This window comes from Anopheles bellator, chromosome 1, assembly GCF_943735745.2.
Source record: "Anopheles bellator chromosome 1, idAnoBellAS_SP24_06.2, whole genome shotgun sequence".
NCBI classification, from domain to species: Eukaryota; Metazoa; Arthropoda; class Insecta; order Diptera; family Culicidae; genus Anopheles; species Anopheles bellator.
The window spans coordinates 40,383,627-40,406,200 of NC_071285.1; the positions used below are offsets into that span (position 1 = coordinate 40,383,627).

General features: G+C 50.0%; 3 protein-coding genes across 3 annotated transcripts; 2 read left to right on the forward strand and 1 right to left on the reverse strand.

Moving 5' to 3' along the window:
• Positions 1–7,607: 7,607 nt before the first annotated feature.
• Positions 7,608–16,616, forward strand: LOC131215600 (uncharacterized). Its single transcript, XM_058209992.1, has 14 exons — positions 7,608–7,835; positions 7,894–8,378; positions 8,438–8,574; positions 8,636–9,497; positions 10,350–10,875; positions 10,945–11,072; positions 11,132–11,268; positions 11,574–12,171; positions 12,235–12,522; positions 14,404–15,049; positions 15,118–15,245; positions 15,313–15,449; positions 15,613–16,204; positions 16,286–16,616. The coding sequence occupies exons 1-14, from the start codon at positions 7,608–7,610 to the stop codon at positions 16,563–16,565; spliced, it is 5,172 nt and encodes a 1,723-aa protein (XP_058065975.1). The 3' UTR covers positions 16,566–16,616.
• Positions 10,135–13,881, forward strand: LOC131212241 (esterase B1-like). Its single transcript, XM_058206032.1, has 5 exons — positions 10,135–10,875; positions 10,945–11,072; positions 11,132–11,268; positions 11,574–12,171; positions 12,235–13,881. Exons 1-5 carry the CDS (start codon positions 10,258–10,260, stop codon positions 12,524–12,526), a joined length of 1,773 nt encoding a protein of 590 aa, XP_058062015.1. The 5' UTR covers positions 10,135–10,257; the 3' UTR covers positions 12,527–13,881.
• Positions 16,617–17,486: 870 nt separating the features above from the next.
• On the reverse strand, positions 17,487–21,017 carry LOC131216077 (uncharacterized). Its single transcript, XM_058210479.1, has 3 exons — positions 20,860–21,017; positions 19,051–19,375; positions 17,487–18,976 (listed from the first exon to the last, which is right to left on the reverse strand). The coding sequence occupies exons 1-3, from the start codon at positions 20,897–20,899 to the stop codon at positions 17,983–17,985; spliced, it is 1,359 nt and encodes a 452-aa protein (XP_058066462.1). The 5' UTR covers positions 20,900–21,017; the 3' UTR covers positions 17,487–17,982.
• Between the last annotated feature and the right edge of the window lie 1,557 nt (positions 21,018–22,574).

The following is a 22,574-nucleotide window of genomic DNA, read 5'->3' on the forward strand; positions in this document are numbered from 1 at the left end:
CTTGGGCACTTGGATTTGAAGGTTGCTTCACTACACATCAGTGGTCTGTTGATCGTTGTTTTACTCAATCAGTGCCAGTGATCTTCACCCACAGGGCAATTCTTTGTCTCAGAAACTCCATTCCACAGCACACCTTCCACCGAAACAATCGGAACCGGGGTGATAAACAATATCACAAGACGATGCTGGACAGGAAAACAGCTTTGCAGGTCGCGCACCGAACACCAAACCTCCGAACTAAAACACTGTGGCGCAAACTGCAAAACAACCCGTCAACAAGTACGACAGCTGGACAAAATTGTGCGCACACCCACATACACGTCAAGCTAAAAACCCACACACACATGGCTTTCGGCGGCGCAAACACAATGTGCCAACAATGCAGAGCATAACCGCTTCAACTCGTTGCGTGGAGTGCGCGAGGTTTGCGAGCACAATTGAGTGCTTCCGGTACCGGACATAAATCGAATTTCAGCAACACAAACCATCCCTGGCTTTGGGCGTTGTTCCAACGATCGCGTCTTCGCGCGGATCACATGGCTCGCAACGTATGGGAAAGATCTACGGGTCAGCTCCAAGCGATCAGTCCAGCCGTGCGGAAACGAGAAGGTCGCTGCGGGATGTAATCTTGAGCCACAATTGCACACTCATAAAATGGATGCAGTGTAAGTGCATCAAACCTGAGGCCATAATGTTGTAGAAACAATTAAACGAGACCGTGGAAGGGATCGCTTTAGATCGGTTCTTATTGTTCCATTAACTGAAAAATTATGTTAAAGCCGGCTGGCCTGGCCAAATTTATAGTCAATATAGCATTCTTCAATCAAATTAACCATTGCTTTTCCCATTTTCTTTAAAATGAATTTTTGAAATATGAAATTATTAAAAATTTATTTTCTTGAAGACTTCACATTTAATTACACTAGTTCTGGACATGACCTGTACATGACCTCCATCAAGCAGCGTCTCAATTTATCAGCAATAAACTAGACCAATTGATTTTCGTGCACAACAACATTAAACATTTCCTTCCCACAACCCAACATTTCCTTGCGATGTGGCAAAAATAATAAAGATACTGAATAAAACATTAGCCAAGCGATTCGTTTTCGCTTCTCTCTCTCTCTCCCTCTCTCTCTCTCTGCCTCGATTGTTCCCTTTTTCCATGCTGTCCATTTTACATTCCATTTAAATGGGGAAAATGATATACGGCCTAAGTATCCAGTACGCAGCAGGAAGCAAAGCCTTGAGCCGTCAAGTCCCGGTGGAGCTCCCGAAACTCCCGACATAGACCCTTTCCGGTTCTTCTACTCCCGCGGCTTGAGGTGTAAATTATGGGTGGCGGAATAAATCTTAACGACGTCCGCGACGGGGAATGCGAAGCCGATCCTTCCCAGGACTCAGCGGGTTGCAGTCTTAAAGCTTGTGCAAAACACGGAATGCTTAAACTTTATGCCTATGGACACGATAAGAACGCCATTTTGAGGCAAAGGGTTTTCGGAAAATTCTAGTGGTGGTTTGCAATGAGCCAGAAAGCGTTACAATGATTTTCTAGCTGTTCTACTGTTTTCATTTTTGAAAATTTGTTCAATGTTTTCCCCGTTTTTCGAACTTTGGTAAATTTAATTTTTAATTTTGATAATTTTGGTCGAATTTCCGGACGCAAAGTTCACAAGGATATGAAGGTCTGCAAAGAGCTTAACATAGTTTTAGTAAATACCTAACAAAAAAAACCGGAAAGCCTTCGAATATCCTTGGTAGAACTTTTGTTGCCCACATTAACAGTCATCTAATAATATCAATGATACTAACCTCCACTGAGCCACCAATAGAAAAGGGTCAATTACACACAATTACTACCCTTAAAACAGTGCTGTGTGCGTCTCACAAATTCTTACCACAAACACACAATCACTAGCACCGGAAACAACTCATCACTGCCACTACGGACTATTGTTCTTTACTTACTCAACCTTCACAGTCCAAACCCAAATCGGGGCCCAAATCGGAGGTCCTCCGGGCACAAGGTCCACAAACTACTGCTTTGCTTCGATCACAACTTCGTTTCGTCTGTGCGCATCGGTCGCGTCTTCCTTTCGATGGCCACAGAAAAAAGTGAAATTTCACCACCGATTGCACCGATCGATAGCCAAACACTGACTAATGGTTTCGAGAACAAAACAAAACGCGAAACAAACAACAGTTTCTTGAAGGGAACCACAGCGAAGGCAAGGCCAGCAACTAGTCAATTAATAAATAACGCAGCACACCAACCGGAACTTCGATCTTCGCGACAGATACGCGACGGAAGTCCCTGTTGCGAAGGAAGTCTGGCCTGGTCAGGCTCCCGGGTCGAGGTGGCCAATATTTTCACATTCCCGGTACCGTCGGGACACTTTTTGCCGGCCACTGGCCAGCCGCAATTTGCAAACAGCAAAATCCCGGGGCGCTGTGGTTTCGATTTCAGTTCAATTGCGGGTCGCACTGTGTCCTGGGGACGGGACGCAGCAGGGAGAACCTTTGACCTCCTGGGCATGCAGTTCCGACGGAAGCCAGTCAGAGCCACCACTCTCGAAGTCCTGCGCGGCCACTCGAACACACGGTGCACTCTTCAATGGCGGATTCCACCGGATCTTGGTCGCGTGGGACCTTGGCAGGACATCACACGGCCCGCCGATGTAAAGTGGATATCCTGCTATACGGCCACCAAAGGGCGCACCAAGACGGGGTAGATCATCCGCCGCCGTTCGGTTTGACGGCGACGGCGACGGCTACTGCGATGGGGCTTTTCCTTTCAGTAACTCTGCCCTCTCGCTCTCTCCCATTCGTTTTTCCTCGTCGAGATCATGCGCGTGAGCGAGAGCGTGCCGTGTTCGCAAAATGTCCTTCGGCAGCCGTTCGGACGCCTCGCACAATGATGGCGACCGTGAGTGGCCCGGGTTTTCCACCCGCGGGGTGACAGTGTGTGCGAGCGAGATGGCACGCGCGGTGCTGCAGACTCCCGTCGGCCGCTGAACGGAACGGAGCAGGCGTGCGCACCCAGGACCAGAAAGGATACACCAGAGCGGGCCCGAGCGAAAGGCGTGGCCAGCGCGGACGATTTTCGCATCGCATTTTCGCCTTCCACTGGCTTGTGGAAATCGCCTCCCCGGTGTGTATGTGTCCACAAGCCACATGAAATGGCTGCCGTTTTGGGGATGGCACGATGGCACGAGGATGATGAACAGGTTGCTCGTTTACGTGTCCGGGGAGCGGCGATGGTTGTCGGCCAACCCCCCGTTCCCGGTCCGGTTTGATGGAGGACACTTTTTCGTGTTTTTTTTTGTCCTTTCGCTGCTCATCGCTCTGTGCCACGTTTCACTTTTATTTGCTCCTCGCCGAGTTGCTGCGACTAAAACCCGACCCGGTTCTCTGGCCGGCGGTTTTCTTGCCTGTTTTTTTTTGGGTGTTTCCAAACCAAGCACCGAAACCAGTCGTTAAAGTGAAGCATCGGCGACTCCGATCGCCGCTCGATGGAGGACGAAATTCCAATAACACGATAAAATACGGACCACAGCTCGGCGTCTGCACGCGAACATAAATTGGACGCCTCCACGCACCCCGGACCGGACCAATGGGACTCACGTCATTTGCCTTTGAGTAGCATATTTTCGGGATTTCGCTCCGGCTTGGGCGTTGGTCCTGGGCGGCCAGGTGCGGTACACCGTAAAAGGATTTGTGGGTGGCTCCGCTTTAAAGAGTAGCAAAAAAACAAAGAGAACGTTACATAAACGCCCAGGGGCCGAGAAATAAAGGAACGCGAAACTAGTTCAATCGTTTAAAGAGACAAATCAACGCGAATCGAGCAGGGGAATGTGGCGCAGTTTTATGTTTTCGTTAACCCTTTTGAAGGGCATATTATTTTGAAGCTTGAAAAAGGGTACGAAATGAGGTTTTATGGCCCGAGATACTGGATTTTAACTTTTCAGTACTTATTTTGGGAGATATTTGCACGTTGTAGCGAATAAGCAACTCAATCCGTTATGTTTCAAAAATAACGCCTAGAAGTAGGCAATCTGCATACCATCGATTGTAGTTTCGTATTCACTTCTTAAAAATCTCTCAAATGAAACTTGAAAAGGACAATAATGCCAGGTTGTTCTCTTGTTACTTTTTGCTGACACCTCAACATTTAGTTTAGCCCAAAGACCGACGACACAAAGCCGCCGCATAGCTTAAAGTGCGACTACACAAAAATCCGTTCAATAGCATTGTTCCATTTGGTTTCCCCTTTTCGTTGGGGAAACAGCATTATTCGAAGCGTTAGCTCGGTAGGGTCTTACGAACCCATTCCCTGACCATCTTCTTCTTCTGAATATTATGACACTTTTCGTCTGACAATGGGCGCCACTCTGGGGGGTTTCTCTCTCCCAACATTCGTCGTTTCAGCATCGTCCCGTCGTGACTTTTGCTTTCTTCTGGACACGGTTTGAAGATGTCTAATCACTCTGCAGCTTGCAGCCCTCGTAACTCTTTCCAGCAAGGATTAGCATCTCGGGCGCGCGCGACTCATAAAAGTGGCCTGGGCCTGGGTCGAGAGAGAAAGAACAGAAATCCGCTTCCGGTTTCATTTTTCACAACCACCGGCGCAAAACGTCACCGTCGTCGTCGGGGTGGGCAATTAAGAATTTCATGCGTCGCTTATCAAAGCCAGCGCCACGCGAAGGGAACATTTTTCTTCATTGTCCTGCCAGCGCCGGTCAAAGGGCTTCACGCTCCTCTGCCGCTCTATGGCAGCACCCGCCGCCAGCTCCTTCACATTATGGTCACATTCGGTACGTTCCCCGTGGCTGCACGACATGAATCACCGTCGATCGAGCTTGTCACGTAGCTTCCGGTGCGTCTGCGTCGTCCGAGAGAAGCAATCTTTTGATCAAACGAGGCGTGCGGCGAAAAAGCCAGCCCGTGCAGCCCATTATTGGGAAGGCCTAGCGCCACACGTGACGTGGCAGGACGAGGTGAAAACACAGCGCTCCTCAATTTATGGCCCAATAATAAGCAGCTGGCCTAACTGGGCCGTTTGCCGTTTATTTACGATGCAGAAGTGCGTTTCTGTTGGTGGTCACTTATCCATCAGCTTCTCGGAGTCTTCGTCAGGCCGCTAGAAAAAAAAGTGATAAGTATTCAATGCATTCGCTGTCCAACGCGGTCCTCCTTCGGGCACTTGCGCCACTCACTGGCTGCGTGGCCTGTGGGAGTCCTTCACGTCCCAAACCAACCCGGAGTTGTGGGTTTGTAAGTGAAACCCCTAAATCAACCCAACTCGAGCGGCCGCAACCGCAGAGGCTGGTCCGAAAAGGGGTGCCACGACGGAACCCTCGCGCGACCGTGTCACACAGTTCCAACCCCGGCGTCGGCCCCGTCGTCTACCTTCCCTCCTGCGAGGGCTAATAGGCAGTTTAAATGTTTTGTTAAAATCTAAAGCGATTATCTGTTGCCGATAGCGGCCCCGGCGATCGTAAAGCACCGTGGCCCGTGCTCCTTTTGGCCTCTGCTCCTGTGCCCTGTTTTTTGTGTGTCTGACGCCTGTGTCTTGTGTGCTTAGATGAGGTACGGACCCCACAGGACCCCGCCAGGATTCGTGATAAATGTCAATAAACGGGCTGGTGTATTATATGTGCCTCTATCATCCCATCGGTGTGTTTCGAAAAGTTATGGGGTTTGCAACGGGGTCGCACCGTTCGAGGTTCGCGCTCTCGACACTCGGTTCATCTTTTTGGAAGATGGTTTATGGCCCTCTGGTCTATATGGGCTTATGGGGAAGCAAACGTCATAATCTTACAGCGGAGTAAATGGCGAAATTCATGTAACTTCTTCGTGCGATTTATGCTCAATGAAAACGATCATTGTAAGGTTGTTACTACTTTATTCCTTTAACCTTCTTCGGGTAACAAACTCAACCGGCAACAGTGACATTAGTAGAGTTATTAAAAGGAGGTGTCCGAAAAGGTATACAGTTTTTTGAACAGTTGAATGCCTGGGAATTGAATATCAAGTTGAATTGAACTGGGAATTGAGTATCAAATTATTTTGAACGATTAAGACACAGACATTCTTGAATGAAAGTATCAAGTCACTAGTGTGTTCAATAAGTTCGTATGGTCAGTAACAGCCTGATTTTTTTCTGTTATGTTGGTTCACACTTCATATGAATGTATGTAAAGTTTCATTTCAATCGGTCGCTTAGTTTTTTTTTACAAGCCATTTAGTATCGACATGTCACAGTATTTTTTACTATTGGCAAAATCATGTATCGTGGAGTGATTTAGTTTTTATTTTTGAATGGTTGTAAAGCAATGGAGATTTATGAACGAATGTTGAATGTATATAAGGACTCTTCACCTTTAATTATTGGGGTATTGGAACATCGTCGAATCTCTTAAATTCGCTAAAAATGGAACTAAAACGCATTCGAATGCATCTTTCTTAGCAACATTCAGGCAACATTTAGTGTGTTTTCGAAAGGATAAAGTGGATTTTGGGCATTGAATCATCACTATGGATGAGACTTGGGTCTATCACCCTGATCCCGAATCCCGAAAACAAGAGGCCAAAGAATGTTGTGAACCTGGATCTTCGGGCGCGAAACGAGTTCGTGTCCATAAATCACCCAAAAAGGTGTTAGCATCAGTTTTGTGGGATGCGATTAAAATTTTGTTAGCGAATTACTTGCAAACTGGTAAAACAATAAATTTTGATTATACACTTTAGACCAACTGCAAGAATTTTTTTTTAAAGATCCGGTTTGAAGCAGAAAAACATCCTCTTTCATCAGGGAAATGCATCAGATCACAAGAACATTTTGAAAATGGGAAAAATGACGATGAATTAAAGTTCAAATTGTTGGAGTATCCACCCTATTCACCAGATTTGGACCAAAGCGACTTCCATATGTTTTGCATAAAATGATTACGTCATAACAGCTGGGGAACCGTATTTTGAAGCCTTTCCAGATTATCTCTTCAGGGATGGAATTTATAAATTGGATTCTAGTTGGAGCAAGTGTATTGATGTTCAGAGAGACCATACTGCATAATAAACTGTATTTCAAACCATAAAAATGTGTCCTTCTCATCGACCCGCAAAACTTAGTAAACAACCTAGTAATTGTTTCTTTAAATTCTTGGGAATTAAATATCAAGTTCATTTTTTTAAATAAAATAAACAATCATTGTGACGAAATAAGATACACATTCTAGAGTGAGATTAGCTTTATTGGCGAGTAATAAAAATAGAATTTAACGAGTGCATTTATGCTTTTGATCGAAGAGAATTATCCGTCTTGGCGGGGGGCAAACCCGATCGCCAACATACATAAGAAAACATGTCAAAACAAACGATCGATACATAACGAAAAGATTTTGTAGCGATCGATGGCCAGTTTGCGACATACACAAACAGCAGCACGCAAACAGTTTGTTGGTAAACACTTACACCACCGCGCAAACAAGTCCCCGTTTCTGTCCAGGTCGCTCTCTCTCTCTCTCGGATTGGCCTCTGTTTGGTATGCCCGAAACACCTGGCTGCCAACGCATCGTTTGGGGCCACACTCAGACGCAGTCAACGGAATGCATCGTTTCGTAGCGGCCGTGTTACGGTTGGCCGCGGGTCTGCTGGCGAGCTGGTGGAGCCGTACCTGGTTGAAGCTGTCCGCCCCACGGAACACCTGCTCGGTGACGATCGCACCGGGCAAGCTGCGCGGTCTTACGGTGCGTGACGCTCCGCTTGGCCTACAGTATCACTGTTTCAAGGGCATCCGGTATGCCGAGCCGCCGGTCGGTGAGCTGCGCTTTAAGGTGAGCCCATCCTGGACGGTTGCAAACATTTTCTGATGTCCCCATATCGTTCCACTAGGCACCGGTACCGCTGCGAGCGTTTCCACAGCCCTGCGTAGACTGTTTCGTCGAGGGCAACCGTTGTCTGCAGTACGATCAGATCCTGGGCGTGATGGTCGGTTCCGAGGATGGGTTGTTCCTGAACGTGTACACACCGGAGCTTCCGGCCGCTAGGGATCGAGAGCGTCTTCCCGTAATGGTGTACATCCATGGCGGCGGTTTCATGTGTGGCAGTGGCAATGCCTTCCTCTACGATCCGGTGTACTTCGTGCAACGACGGGCCGTGGTCGTAACGTTCAACTACCGACTCGGGCCACTAGGATTCCTGGCCTTCCCCGAGGCCGGTGTGTTGGGCAATGCGGGACTAAAGGATCAACTGCTGGTGCTGCAGTGGGTCCAACAGAACATTGGTGCCTTCGGAGGGAATCCCGATAATGTGACCCTGTTTGGTGAGAGTGCCGGTGCCAAGGCAGCCTACCTACACTATCTGTCACCCGTGTCCAGGTGAGTGAATCAGGTTGGGAATCATTCAAACGAGCTAATCAGATCGAATTCCCCACCAGAAAGTACTTCCACCGAGTGATCTGCCAGAGCGGTGTCGCGTGCTCGGACTACGCGCTGCAGGTGGAACCATCCTATAAGGCACGCCAACTAGCACAGTGTTTAGGTTACCGCGGATCATCCGACGCCGAAGCACTCGGTAAGTGAGGGAGCCCTTGCAAGTATCGGAACAGCTATTAAACACACATTAATCCTCGTAGCGACGCTGATGAGGGCACCGGCCAAGCAATTGATCAAACATCAGCTACAAACACTGACTGCGACCGAGCGCCAGCAGGAGCTACAGTTTCCGTTCCGGCCAGTAGTCGAAGCTAGTGACCTCCCTGGGGCACTCGTTACTCAGCATCCGCTGGATGCGCTGCGTGCTCCGCTCGATCCACCGATACCGATCATCACGGGTTGCAACAGTGGCGAAGGAATCGTAGCCCTCGTCCACGCCAAGGCGCATCTGAACGAGTACAACCTTGCCCCGGATCGATTGCTTCCGACGAGCCTGCATCTAACCGGACCGGAAGCATCCCGGAGCGCTGTGGGGGAGCTGGTGAAACATTTCTACTTCGGCGATCGACCCATTGGCCGTGGAACGCTACCGGAGCTGATGGACGTCCTGTCCGACAATGAGTATCTTACGGCGACCGTTACGGCGGCCGAGCTGCTGGCCCGTTATCAGCCACTGGTGGCGCACTACTGTTACTACTTCACGTTCGACGGCCGATACGGCAACACGAAGCAGCTGCTAAACATGTCGAGTGTCCCGGGCGTTTGCCACGGGGACGACGTGTTCTACATGTTCCGATCGGCACTGAACGTTGGGCTTGACGAGGATGCGGACGAGAACCGGGTCCGGGATTCGTTCGTCACCATGTGGACTGAGTTTGCACGCCACGGTCAACCGGCACCGTCCTGGAAACCCGTGGAACCGTGTGGGAACGGAGCGTTCCGGTTGCAGTGTTTACGCATCGATCGCACGCTAACGATGGTGCCGAATCCGATCGAGGAGCGGAGCCGTTTCTGGAGGAATCTCTTCCACAAACATGGATACGCTTCTCGGCGGCTTTCTGTGTGAGTGGTCGGTGTAGGTGATAAGTTCCTTTTAAGTAATCCCTAATGCAATCCCAGATGTAAATTGAAACGGGATCAGTGTAGAGTCGAAATACTGCCGAAAACCGGCTTGAAGAATATCCAGAATAAAGTGAAAGAGTCCACGATCCGAATAGTTCCGTGAATCACAAGGGTAAACAAGGGTGATGCAATCTGCGACCCCGTTTTTACCAGACGAGCTATTGCAAAAGGCCGTCTACCGAGGGGGCAAAAACCGGCACAGCTAATTGCAAACGGCTTCCTCTAACAACATCTGACTTCTTGCTGTCCGCAGGTCGGCCGGCGGCTCTAACATCACATGTTTGGGCTGCCTGCATGACGAAGCGGTTCTCGAATTTTGATTCATCCATTGCGCGATCCTCTCTCTCTCTCTCTCTCTTTCTAGATCTGAACTCTGGACCCGCCACGGCTCTGTGGAACAGGTTTTGCTTCTCGCCAAAGTAGACCCCACTCCCGGTGATAGCTAATCGTAAGCCCTCTCAGAGTCGGAGCCGATAAGATAACTGGCCAGAACGGGGAGCCCCTGATCGATCGCTCCTCTTTTTGCCACTCGCATCAGCTGTCGATGTCGGATCGGCTCAGTGTTTGTCTGTCGCGCCAACGCCACAGTTCGCGTTCACTTAACTCTCCGCTCGTGCCCAGCTGTGTCACGCAAAGTCCAAAGTACGGGGTGTGATCGTCGTGCGGTGATCATAACGCGATCCGCGTTCGTGTCGGAAACATGCTGCTAACGAGAGCACGGGTACTGTTCGACTTCGTGTGCGCTCTGGCGCACATCGTCTGTGGTCTGCTGGTGTTTGTGGTGCGCCACAGGCTGATACGCCTGTGGCCGCCGGCCGTACGGCCCGTGGTGACGGTGAAGCAGGGTAAGTTGCGTGGCGTCACCTCGACGCTCCCGAACGGGGCCCAGTACCACTACTTTAAGGGCGTTCCGTACGCGGAACCGCCGGTCGGCAGGCTACGCTTTCGGCCACCGGTACCTCTGGAGCGGTTCCGCAAACCGATCGTCGACTGCTACGCCGAGCGGGCCGATGCGGTACAGAAAGACTTCTTCTCCGACCGTGCCAGTGGCTCGGAATCTTGCCTGTACCTTAACGTGTACAGTCCGCGGTTGCCGGGGGAAGCTGATGCCACCGAGGGAGTGCCTCGGGCACCGGTGATGGTGTACATTCACGGTGGTGGCTTCATGAACGGATCCGGCAGCAGTTTCTTCTACAATCCGGACCTTTTCGTCGAGCAGGGCGTGCTGGTGGTGACGATCAACTATCGACTCGGACCGTTCGGGTTCCTCTGTCTGCCCGGAGCCGGCATTCCCGGCAATGCGGGCCTCAAGGATCAGGTTCGTCTGTTGTGACTTCTGTAGTGGGGCCACCGGCCACTAATATAACCTCCCTCTTCTCACTTACAGTTGTTGGCGCTTCGTTGGGTGCACGAAAATGTAGCCCAGTTTGGTGGCGATCCGGACAATGTGACGTTGTTTGGGGAAAGTGCCGGGAGCATGTCTTCGTACCTGCACTACCTATCGCCCAACTCACGGTAACTAGCGACGGTAAACCAGAGACAAGCGAAGCAGTTACAGCATTCTTCCGTTACAGGAAATACTTCCATCGGGTGATCTGCCAGAGTGGTGTCGCCTGTTCGGACTCGTTCTTCCAGGTGGAACCGCTGGAGAAGGCACGCAAACTGGCCCGTTTCTTCGGCTACACCGGTGACAGTGACGAGGGCGCACTAGGTGAGTGGACGTTCCTGGCTAGCGCTTACGAGGAGCTGTGGAATGTGTTTTAAGATGACCTGCCCTCAGAACTGCTTCCTGATAGTAGTCAAATAGATATAGCGACGGAAGGTGCTACGCTTGGTGCTGTTATCGAAGAGTGAAGAGATTAAATGATAGCAGAACGATTAAACCAGGAATTTTATGATGTCAATCCACCCTTTCTCTCTCTCTCAAGAGCTGACAAGGAATGGCACTAACTGAAGCGTCGCTCCCGCTGGGTAACCATTAATCACGCGCCAATTCTTCCCCCGAATTCTCTGCAGAAACACTGGAGAAGGTACCGGCCAAGCTAGTGGCGAAACACCAGAATGAAGTGATCAGCGAAGCGGAGAAGCAGCTCGCACTCATCTTCATCTTCCGGCCGGTGGTCGAGGAGCAGGAGACGGACGACAGCATCATTACGCAGCATCCGCAGCAGATTCTGAAAGCATACGACGCCCTGCGTATGCCGCTGCTCGAGGGCTGCAACAGTGGCGAAGGGATACTGGCGCTGCGGACACTACGCTCCCGGTGGCCATCGTTCCTCACGTCACCGGAACGCCTGGTACCGGTGCTACTGGCCAGCAACGCGCAAAACCTTGACCGCGCGCAGGTCGGCAAGGAGATCAAACGGTTCTACTTTGGCGATGGACCCGTGAAGCCGGATCGAGTGATCGATCGCATGTGCGAGCTGCTGTCGGACAACACGTTCATCACCAACTCGGTCACCAGTGCCGAATGGTTGGCCAAGTACCAGCCGAATGTCCAGCACTTCCACTACCGCTTCACGTACGACGGTCGGTTCAGTTTGTTGAAGAGACTCTTTCAACTCTCGCACGTCACCGGCGCTTGCCACGGGGACGATCTAATGTACATGTTCAAGTAAGTGTCAGCGGCGGTAAAAAGCCTTTCGGAACCTTTGACCCGAATGCTTCCATTTCGCAGCACATGCTTCCTGCCAACACTTCGACCCGACAGTGACGAGTATCGGATGCGCCGGATAATGATCGCCCTTTGGACGAGTTTCGCCAAGCACGGTGATCCGTCGGTGGGTCCTTCCGCTGAGCTGGTGCCGGAAAAGTGGCTCCCGGTGAAGAAGATCGCTCGCGACGCCACCGACTTCGAGCTGGACTGTTTCGAGCTCAACACGGTTCCACGGATGGTGCGTAATCCGGGCGATGGGCGGATACAGCTGTGGCGTCGATTGCTTCGCCAATACCGTCCCGATTTCCTGTGATGTGCCCGCGTGTTGGCGGCCTAAATGCCTAAAAGCTAACATAACCGAAAGCAAATAACGCGCCAGCCGAAAACCGGAGACACTCGGTGTTAATGTGTTAATTTGGACGGGTGAAGGTTGAAGTGTGGATCCAGCCCGCAGCGGCACCTCGGTGTGAATGACTTTGTGAGCCAAATAAACGTCCTCTTTGGGGTATCACAACAAACGCATGGTAATGGTAGAAAAATTTAAATCGGAAAACAAGTTGTAGTTAATAGTGAGAGAGGTCCATCAAAATGTCCGTTCGTCATTCCCAAATACTGGTGTCCACGATTTCGTCCAAATCAAATCGGAAAATTGTTTCTCCTTTTTTTACTTAGAGTGACCAAAATATCTTTCTTTCAAGATCAATTCCTTCAACGGCATCTCGAGATGCACCCGTTTGGTACACTTCCGATTTTAGAAGTCGCCGACTTTAGATTGATCATAGCTGAATCATACTCTAGCATGTGTATAATTCATTTAAGCGATCTCTAATGATGCCCAGGTGTTCTATCAGCGTAGTGATCTTTCCTTTGCCGAGTGCCAAGGCGAACAATCGTGAATATTCAACCCCCCAATTTGCCAGCTAAGAAGTCCCAAGCAGAGTACTGATGGAAACACTGAAAACTGTTTCAGGTGTTAGTGATCTACTCGCATTAGAAATTTAAATTTTTTCTAGGTTGTTCATTACATTCGGAGCCTCGATAACGAAGGGCATTGCTACGAGCCTAATTTTTGTTTTGGCACATTGGTTCACTCTTCATATGAAAGCGTGTAAAGTTTCATTTCAATCGTCAAAGTCAGTATTTTTTACAATGGGAAAAATCATGCATCGTGGAGTGATTTAGTTTTTATTTTCAGTAGTTTTTAAAGCAAAGGAGATTTATGAACGAAGGTTGGACTCTTTACCTTTAATTACCGGCTTTAATTACCGGGGTTTTGAATTTAAACGTGGTTGTATTAGCTTTCAAGACGATCCATGTCAAACACGTAAAAAAACAGACATAATACCTGAAATCGTAGAAAAAATACAGGATATCGCAATCACTAAAACCGAACCACTGAAAGAGATTTAGTTTAAGACCTAACCATCTCATTGAGCAGTATAACCAATTATTTGACTGAACTGTTGGGATATTTTTGTTCGCTAAAAATGGAACAATGCACCAGATTACAAGAGCATTTTGAAAATGGCAAAAGACCAAGAATTAACGTTCGAATTGTTGGGGTATCCACCGTATTCACTAGATTCGACCCCTAGTGACTTCCATCTGTTTTCAGACTCAAAAAAGACCTTGCGTGAAAAGCGTTTTCCATCAAACGATGACGTCATAACAGCTGCGGAAGTGTATTTTAAAGGCCTTCCAGATTATCTCTTCAGGGAATTCATAAATTGGAGTTTCGTAGGATCAAGTAGCATTGATGTTCAGGGAGGCTCTACCAAATAATAAAGTGAATTTAAAAAATGTATTTTTCTTATCGAGGCAAAAAACTTATCGAACAACCTAGTAGATACAACCCGCCAACGGCCGGTTCGATCGAAAGTACCGTAATCGTCATTCGCTTCGCTTGACGACGCACTCACCGTACCTTCCGTGTGTTGTGGAGTCGATCGAGATCGAGTCTGTTGTAGTGTTGGACCTTGGTGATGCAAAATCGCGATAAATAACAACATCACAGCATAAAACTCGACGAAGCGTAATCGGAGAGAGTGTGCGTGGTGGAGTGGCGCCAGTAAACAACACTGCGGCAGTCAGTCAGTCGGTCAACCTGGCGATCGCTGACCGATGGCGTTCCGAGGCCGGTGGGGATTTCTTATAAGCTGCGGTGATCCCCCGGCTTGGGCCCCGCGCCAGTCGCTCGCTGGTGGACGTTCCGGTCAGGTGTGAGTTGCTCGAGGCGATGGAGTGGACGAACCTGTGGCACTTTCTGGTGACACTGTTACGGCTGGTGGGTGGCACCGTTTCATTCTTCGTACGACACCGGTTGCAGCACCACTGGCCACCGGCCCTCCGGCCACTGGTGACCGTGAGGCAGGGGAAGGTACGTGGCGTTACTTCGACCCTGCCGAACGGCGAGCGTTACCACGGCTTCAAAGGCATCCCGTACGCGACGGCCCCGATCGGTGAGCTGCGGTTCCGGGCTCCGGTTCCGCTCGGCAGCTTCCGGACCCCGGTCGTGGACTGTGGCATCGAGCGCACCGACTGCGTGCAGCTCGATTTCTTCTCCGGCATCGTGTTCGGTGCCGAAAGTGGCCTGTATCTGAACGTCTACACGCCCCAGCTTCCCGATGGCGATCGCCACTGCCGGCTGCTGCCCGTTATGGTGTTTCTGCACGGTGGCGGCTTCGCCTGCGGCACTGGAAGCAGCTTCTTCTACACCCCGGAGTCACTGCTGCAGCGTGGCGTACTCGTGGTCACGCTCAACTACCGTCTGGGGCCGTTCGGGTTCCTTCACCTACCGGAGGCTGGCATCGAGGGAAATGCCGGGCTGAAAGATCAGGTGCGTCCGATGGCATAGCTCACTCCCTGGGCTGGTGGCTTAAGGTCTATGGTTTCCTCCCCCCATAGCTGATGGCGCTTCGCTGGGTCCATGAAAATATCTCCCAGTTCGGGGGCGATCCTCACTGCGTCACTCTGTTCGGGGAAAGTGCCGGCAGCTTCTCGTCCTATCTGCACCTGCTTTCGCCCAACTCACGGTACGTAGCTCGACCAGGACCTGGACGTAAAGTCTGGAATTTAAACCCAACTCCCTTTTTACTGCAGAAAATACTTCCACCGGGTGATCTGCCAAAGCGGAGTCGTCTGCTCGAACGCCTTCATGCAGCAGGACGGTGTGCAAATGGCGTTAAACTTGGCGCACTATTTCGGCTATGTCGGGACCAGCCAACAGGGAGCACTCGGTACGGAATTGCATTTGGTCGGTGTTGTGTTTAGGAATTCCCACTGTTGGTGGGCAGAAAGACTCTCTCTCGCTTGAATGCATCATCTTTCAACACAAGGCTTCGACAGCTAGATTACGGCACTGTGGCCATTTAATGTATTCACAAAACCTGTTTCTTGCAGAAACGCTGCTGAAGGTGCCGGCCAAAGCGCTCGCAAGACATCAACGGAAGGCACTGGGCAACGGGAATAAGAGCCCTGATCTGGTGTTCGTCTTCCTGCCGGTTGTGGAACGCACGCAGACGGAGGACAGCATAATCACGGAGGAACCGGAGCGGATCCTGAAGACCTACGACACCCTGCGAGTGCCTCTGCTCGAGGGTTGCAACGATGCCGAGGGAATCCTGGGGCTGCACATCATGCGCAACCGGCTCAACGGTATCGGCCAGCTTCCGTACCGTTTCGCGGACAAGATGTTCCACTCGCTGCCGCCAGCGCAACGGCTGGCGATTGGCGACAGGATCAAACGGTTCTACTTTGCAGATCAACCAGTGGTCAAGTGGAGCACCGATCAGTTGAAGCATCTGCTGACGGACACGATCTTCATGACCGATTCCAGTGTCAACGCCGAGTGGCTGGCCAAGTACCAGCCAAATATGGCCCATTACCATTATCGCTTTACGTACGACGGACGGTTCAGTTTGTTGAAACGACTGTTCCGCAACAGCACCGTCGCCGGCGCCTGCCACGGGGACGATGTGTTTTATGTGTTCAAGTGAGTTCAAGTGAGAAACGCATTTGGGAGAATCAACAATAATCAAAAGCCCATAACGGTTGCTACCTTGCCTTCCTCTAGCTCCCGGTGTCTGCCTAGTCTACCGGCGAACTGTGATGAGCATCGAGTCCGGGACAACCTGGTGGCTCTCTGGACCAGCTTCGCCCGGCACGGTGACCCATCGCGCGACGTGCTGGACATCCCGTGGGAACCGGTGCGTAAAGTGTCCGCGAACGCCCCGGATTTTCAACTGGACTGTCTGGAGATTAATGTACGGCCGGTGATGGTGCAGGACCCGTGCAGAGAGCGCCGACTCTTTTGGCGCACTTTGTTCGAGGACAATCTGAAGGGATACTTTTGATGGATCGTGCCACAAAGGATTCAACTGAGATTTGAGTAGATTCAGACAGAAGACAGGGAAATTTCATCTTCTATCGTTGAAATTTATGTTGAGTTTGTACTATGCATTATTTTTTCTCATCAAGAAGCAGTGTAAAATTTAAGCATAAGATTGTTTCATTTAAAAACAACACGCTTTCTTTTACAGGTAACGTTTTTTGTACTAACTTAAAAAGTGGTGAATGAAATAAGCCTAGCGCCTATAGCGTTAGACCCGCGATTTTTCAGCCCCTGTGCTATTTATTTCAAATAAAATTGAGAATATTGAGTCGCTTCCGTTTACTCGACGACTGACAGCGGTGTTGTCATTTTTGACGTTTGGCGATGGAAAGTTCCACAAGGTTCATACGTAACAATTTGTTCTTGACAGGTCTAAATGTTTGTCTGCAAAACTGATAAAATAGAGTTAAGCTATGGAAATGACTAACAAAGATTTGTATGCAGTCCTAAGCGCAAACAATAAAAACACAAATAAAGACAGGTCGTATAAAAATAACGTAGGTCGTCCGGTAGGACAGAGTGTGTTTCTGAGGAAATTAAGCAGTTTGCGTTCTTGGTCAGGGTGGTTGGAGAGGACTTGAGATATGTCTTGATCTGTTTTATAGATTATTTCTTCTGAGCAGTAGTCGTGGCAGTCCAGAAACATGTGGGACTGTGAAGGTAACTCCACAGAACTGGTTTAAGAGCGGACTGGATTTGTCAGTTAGATATAAAAATTCGAACCTGTTGTGTTCTATTCTCCTAGATAGGACTTTTTAATTTTGACTGAAATTATTGTCGGTCCGGGGAGGATTTTTGGAGTCTGGCTTGGTTGGCGAAATTCCTTGAACTCCGGAGTGTCCGTGGATCCAGAAGAGGGTGGTGTTTTGTGACAGATTGTTTTCTAAGGGTCTTTTATGGAAAGCCCTTTTCCATATCCTGTAGGAAGCTTGCGGAGTCAGTGAAGTCGACTGATCTTCATTTGACTGATCTCCATTTTGATACTTTATGCAATTTAGCCGATGGATTTAAAATTGCGATCCTTTATTAGTTCCCTTTCCAGCGTACGCCTGTGTTAAGGTAATACAAACTATTTAAGCCTAAAACTCGATACAACTGACAACGATCACGTTTTGTACTGCGAAAATTGCATTATCAGGTCCGGGGGGGTTCGATTACTTGGCCGGTAACTTTCGATGTATGGTTTGTGTTTAGTTGCTTCATTAGTTCCCTTTCCAGCGTACGCCTGTGTTAAGGTAATAAAAAACCTCGATAAAACATTGAAGCCTGTATAATCGGTATTGCTTTCCGTTGCAAACGTTGAACGCTCGAATCGCGCAGCATACAATTGAAACATGGCGATCGTTTTGTACTCCGAATATTGCATTGTCTCCGTTCCATTACTTGGCCTGTAACTTTCGCACCCGGTACAGTATCACCGAGAGGACTGACTCGTTCACGAAGCGCCCGATCGGGTTGTAGCACATGTTGAGCGACCGAACGGTCCTTTTAACGTTGTTCTGCCCGCCCGGCGATAGTTGCTTCAGTTTGTCGTCGTTCAGGTACGTGGCCCACTCGTCCTCGTCGTCAATGTTCGTCACGATCAGCTCCTGGTTGTGTTTGAGGCCCAGCAGCTCGCGAAGCTCCTGCTCCGAGCCCTTCGTTCCCGGTGCCGGCGCCTCGTTGTCGTTCTCGTCGGTTGTGCGCAGCTTCGTGTAGGTTCCGTTTACTCCCTCGCCCGACTCCAGGTAGTTCTGGTTGACCTCCGCACCGTACGTTTCCTTCACACTGTACAGCCGCAGGCGATCGCAGAAAATGGTCCGATACAGGGCTAACACCCGCCGGTAGCCGTCCTTCGCCCCCATAGACTCCAGCACGGCGTCGAGTTCGGCGCGGGTCAGTATCGCCCGGCACATAAACTCCTTCTTCCGGTCGACATCGTACTGATAGCCGGGGATGCCGACGAGCCGGCAGGTCAGGAAAGCCACACTTTCGTACGACGTGAACGGCATGTAACCGTCAAACGCGTCCACGATCGCACCGACCATTTGCCGGAACAGGGGCGATTCGAGTTGCAGCGACGGCACGAACACGTAACGCAGCACCATCCGGCAGATCATCTCCACCACCTCCAGTCGGGGCAGGCACATGTTGTAACGATCGTGAACACCCAGCATAGACCCGATCACGGCCCACACGTGGACGAACGCTTCCAGATCCTCCCGGTTGTCGTACCGGATGCCGAGCAGGTGAGGCCGAACCAACGGGAACCCCATGAACCCGAAGGTAGTAAGTGCCATTTCCGGTTGGTTGATGTGCCCGAGCTGCCGCTTGGTGGCGCTTCGAGATGCACTCAGATGCATCCGGCGCACTTGGGACAGCGATTTCCACGATCTGTGGAGAGGATCACGTTGCATTAAACCAGTACCTTGAAGGACGACGCCAGGCGGACTCGTTACCCCTTTTACCTTGAGCCGGGTGTCAGTTCGCACTCGTACCAGTCGCTCAGGTGGATGAAGGTGGACACGTACCGCTTGCGGGCCGTCTCCACCGTGCTCGAGCGGCCAGTGTGCTCCAGGATGCGCAATCCTTTCGGATCGGCCAGCAACACCAGGAGACTGCAGAACGAGGCCTGCAGGATTCCGAACCGATTGTCGGCGTAGAAGCGCTGGCCGCGCTTGAATTTCGCGTCGTCGTACCAGGGCGGCAGCCGGGCCTCAAGGTCGGCCCCCGTGCCCTCATCGCAGGGTGTATTCAAGGCCGCAAACAGCGTCGTGAAGTATTCTTTCGCCTCTGTCGAATGAGCATAGGATAAAAAAAAATTGATTAAATCTATAAGCACTTGCAAAGGACAGCATTCATGGATGAGTTCACAACAAATCTCGATTGACGAACGCCGTCGGAAGACGTATTTATTGCGCGTCATACACGATCCGGCCTACGTGACGAGCCCAGCGTGACTCCCAGAGAATAATATGGTTTCGCTACAAACCGTCAAAAAACAAAATTCTTTTCTTATCCCCCAATTCCTGCCAAATCACACGTCGTCTTGAGTACGCGTTCGACAGCGCATTCCCGCGCAATCAGTCCCGCCTGTCGCGTCGTGGGGCTTCAAAAAGAGCTGGATCATTTATTTCCACCCATCCCAGCGAGCCCCTTCGCCCGGTACAGTACCTTACATAAGAGGAGGAGGCCCGCCGAATGAGTAATGACGCGCTTAGGCTGGAGATTTCGTTCTCGCGTTTCGCTTTCGACTATTCCACCGCCTGGGGGGGATGATCCGTTGCTTCGATCCGTTTTGGGCAAAAGGGCAATGATCGATGGAGCTGACCGATCTGATCAAGAGGATACTTTGGAGCCCTTTGGCTTCGGTGCCTAAACAGCCTCCCATTTTGCGATGCCCAAACTCGGGGCGTGTGGTGATGATCAGTTGTCTGATCTGTTCCTGTTCTGCGCCGTCCTTTGTTGAAACAGCTTTTGTGTATTATTAGACAGCCGTATGGTCCCATTGTTCTGGTTCGCGATGAATTTGTTGTTGGGACACGGCCGAGGTTGGGTAAATATTTTGCGCATTTTTGCTTTGTGTCTTTGTCTGGCTTGGAAAGTGGCATAATTTTTTACTCCCCACCTAATATTTAATGCAAATTTTACTTAATTCATTCGGTATTTAGAATAAACTTGGGCGCATGAATCCGATTCGTTTTGGGGGGTTCTAGCGGCACCGAAGCGCTAAAGAGAAACGGCCGACCGAAAAGCCTTCCAATTAAGTCGATCAACGACGATTAGCATGCCCCCGGAACTCCTGAACCGTGACGCACGTGTCCGCTTCGGATCAGTTACGATCGTTTTAGGCACTTGCGCTCTTTTTTGCCCACCTGACGAGGTGAAACGATATTCTCCGATCGCACCGCCGGGGGGAACCGGGATCGATCGCGTAATTAGCCCGGCTCGGTAAATATTTGTAGTAGATACATATTTGCTTTCCGCGTTCGATCACTAATGAAAGGGCAAACACAGCAGCAGCAGCTCCGGTCCCACGGTGATTAATGCTCACGCCAGTGAGTGCATCTTACTCACTGCAACTGCAGCTGCAGTGAGTGCACTTTGGCGCGCAGTAACTGCGCAGAATCGCGGACCGAGAGAGGAAAATTCGTGCCGGTGCATCCGACGCGATTTGTTTTCACTTTTCACGTTTCCGCCAAGCCTCGGCCGGCTGGCCGAGAGGTTGTTGTTGTGGCGCGAATTACGCTGTAACACGTAACCATTTGCGTACTCACCACGTTCCTCGTCGGTCAGTTGAAGGGTCAGTTCTTTCATGGTGATTCCGTGTCGAGTGGATGACTTTTCTTCGCACCCGATTTTCCGCCAACGATCACTGTATGACGAATCGCTTCTTTATGGGTCTCGCGGATGGCCAAAGGAACACGCCCGGACGGTTCGAAGGGTTATGCGGTTCTGAGTCGGTTTTTTGAAATCGAGCCGAGAACTCGAGCGAGCCGGCGAAGGCACGAATGTCTGGCTTGGCGCAGGAGAGCGGTCGCGTGAGAACGGAAATCGCATTGTTGAACACACAGCGAAGAGAGAACTCGCGGATTGACCGACCGAGGTGTCTCTTCCGACTCGGAAACCGGGAAAGAGAATGTCCAGCTCGTGGAAGGATAATTGGATAATCAGAAAGGAATCAGCGAAAGGATCTAAGCACAAGGGGGCATTTGAAAGTGCAGAAGGAATTCAATCGTTCAGTGTCGAGAGGTTCATTCTAGTACTCTAATCATCGGGCACCATCATTTCAAGGTGCTAGAATTCCCATTTGCATTGAGAGACTATCGAGACGTAATTTATTCTAAATAGTAATGGCTAGTCGGTGCCTCACGAGTCGTCCCTCTATTCCCTGATGCGGCGCCTGCTAGAGGACACCGTCCAAACCTCAGCAGGAAGGAAGCTAGAAATCGGTTTTCCGTTCTTGGGAAACAGATTCAAGTTCAAGGCAAACGAGAGCACACGCTTCCGCTTCGGCTTTCGCCGTACACTGACTGGTTGACATTGTGGCCTTTTTAATGTCTAGGGCCCGACGCTGCAAGGCCGAGCACACGAGAGATGAGAGTTCTACTGACACACAGATAAACCGGTCCTGGTTGCAACGCGATTACGATGCAATTGCAGGGGCAGCAAAATTGCCTCGACGGCAACGTGATGTCAATGACTTGGCACGGTACTGGGAAAATAGCTGAGTGAAACCAGAAGTTAAGGTTTCGTTTTTCATTCTCTGTTCTCACTTCCTACTCCGGATTGCGCTGCGCAAAACCGTGCATTATCAACGTATCGCCTGGGCGTTTGGGAGGATGGCCCGAAGGATGGGAGTGAAAGGGCGGTACGGCACACGCTGCTTATCATATTCTGGTTGTTGAACTGTACTTTTGCTCCGAACTTAAAACACAGCACTACAAGCTACAAGATCAACACAGAGAGCGCGAATTAATCATACTCTGCGATGGGTGTGCGTGCTTACAAGCAGCAGATAAGTTTGCTCACCTTGTAGCATAAACGTCACAACACAACACATAAACACAACATAAACATAAACACAACACAACACAACATAAACGTACAAATTCAAAAAACGCAAATGGCAAAGAGCCATCTCGGAAGAAATAGGGAAATCTTGTACCATAAATCTTGACTATTATGTTATGGCAACGTTTCGTGCGATGAAACGATTGTGTGCAATTTGAAAAGTACGCAGCCATCGAATTCGCAATTTTTCGTTAAATTTACGAATTCTTACGAACTGAACGAAGAATTCTTCGTTCAATTTCAATTTTTCGTCAAATTTTCGTTAAATCGTTGAGTTTTCTGAAAAAGTACCGTATTTTCACGACATTTCGCGTTTGTGGCGGATTGCTTCGCGCAAATTGCGCATAACTTGCAGGTAATATTCGTCAATGACCGTTCTAACTATCGGCAATAACTCATGTGGCACCACAACCGTGTA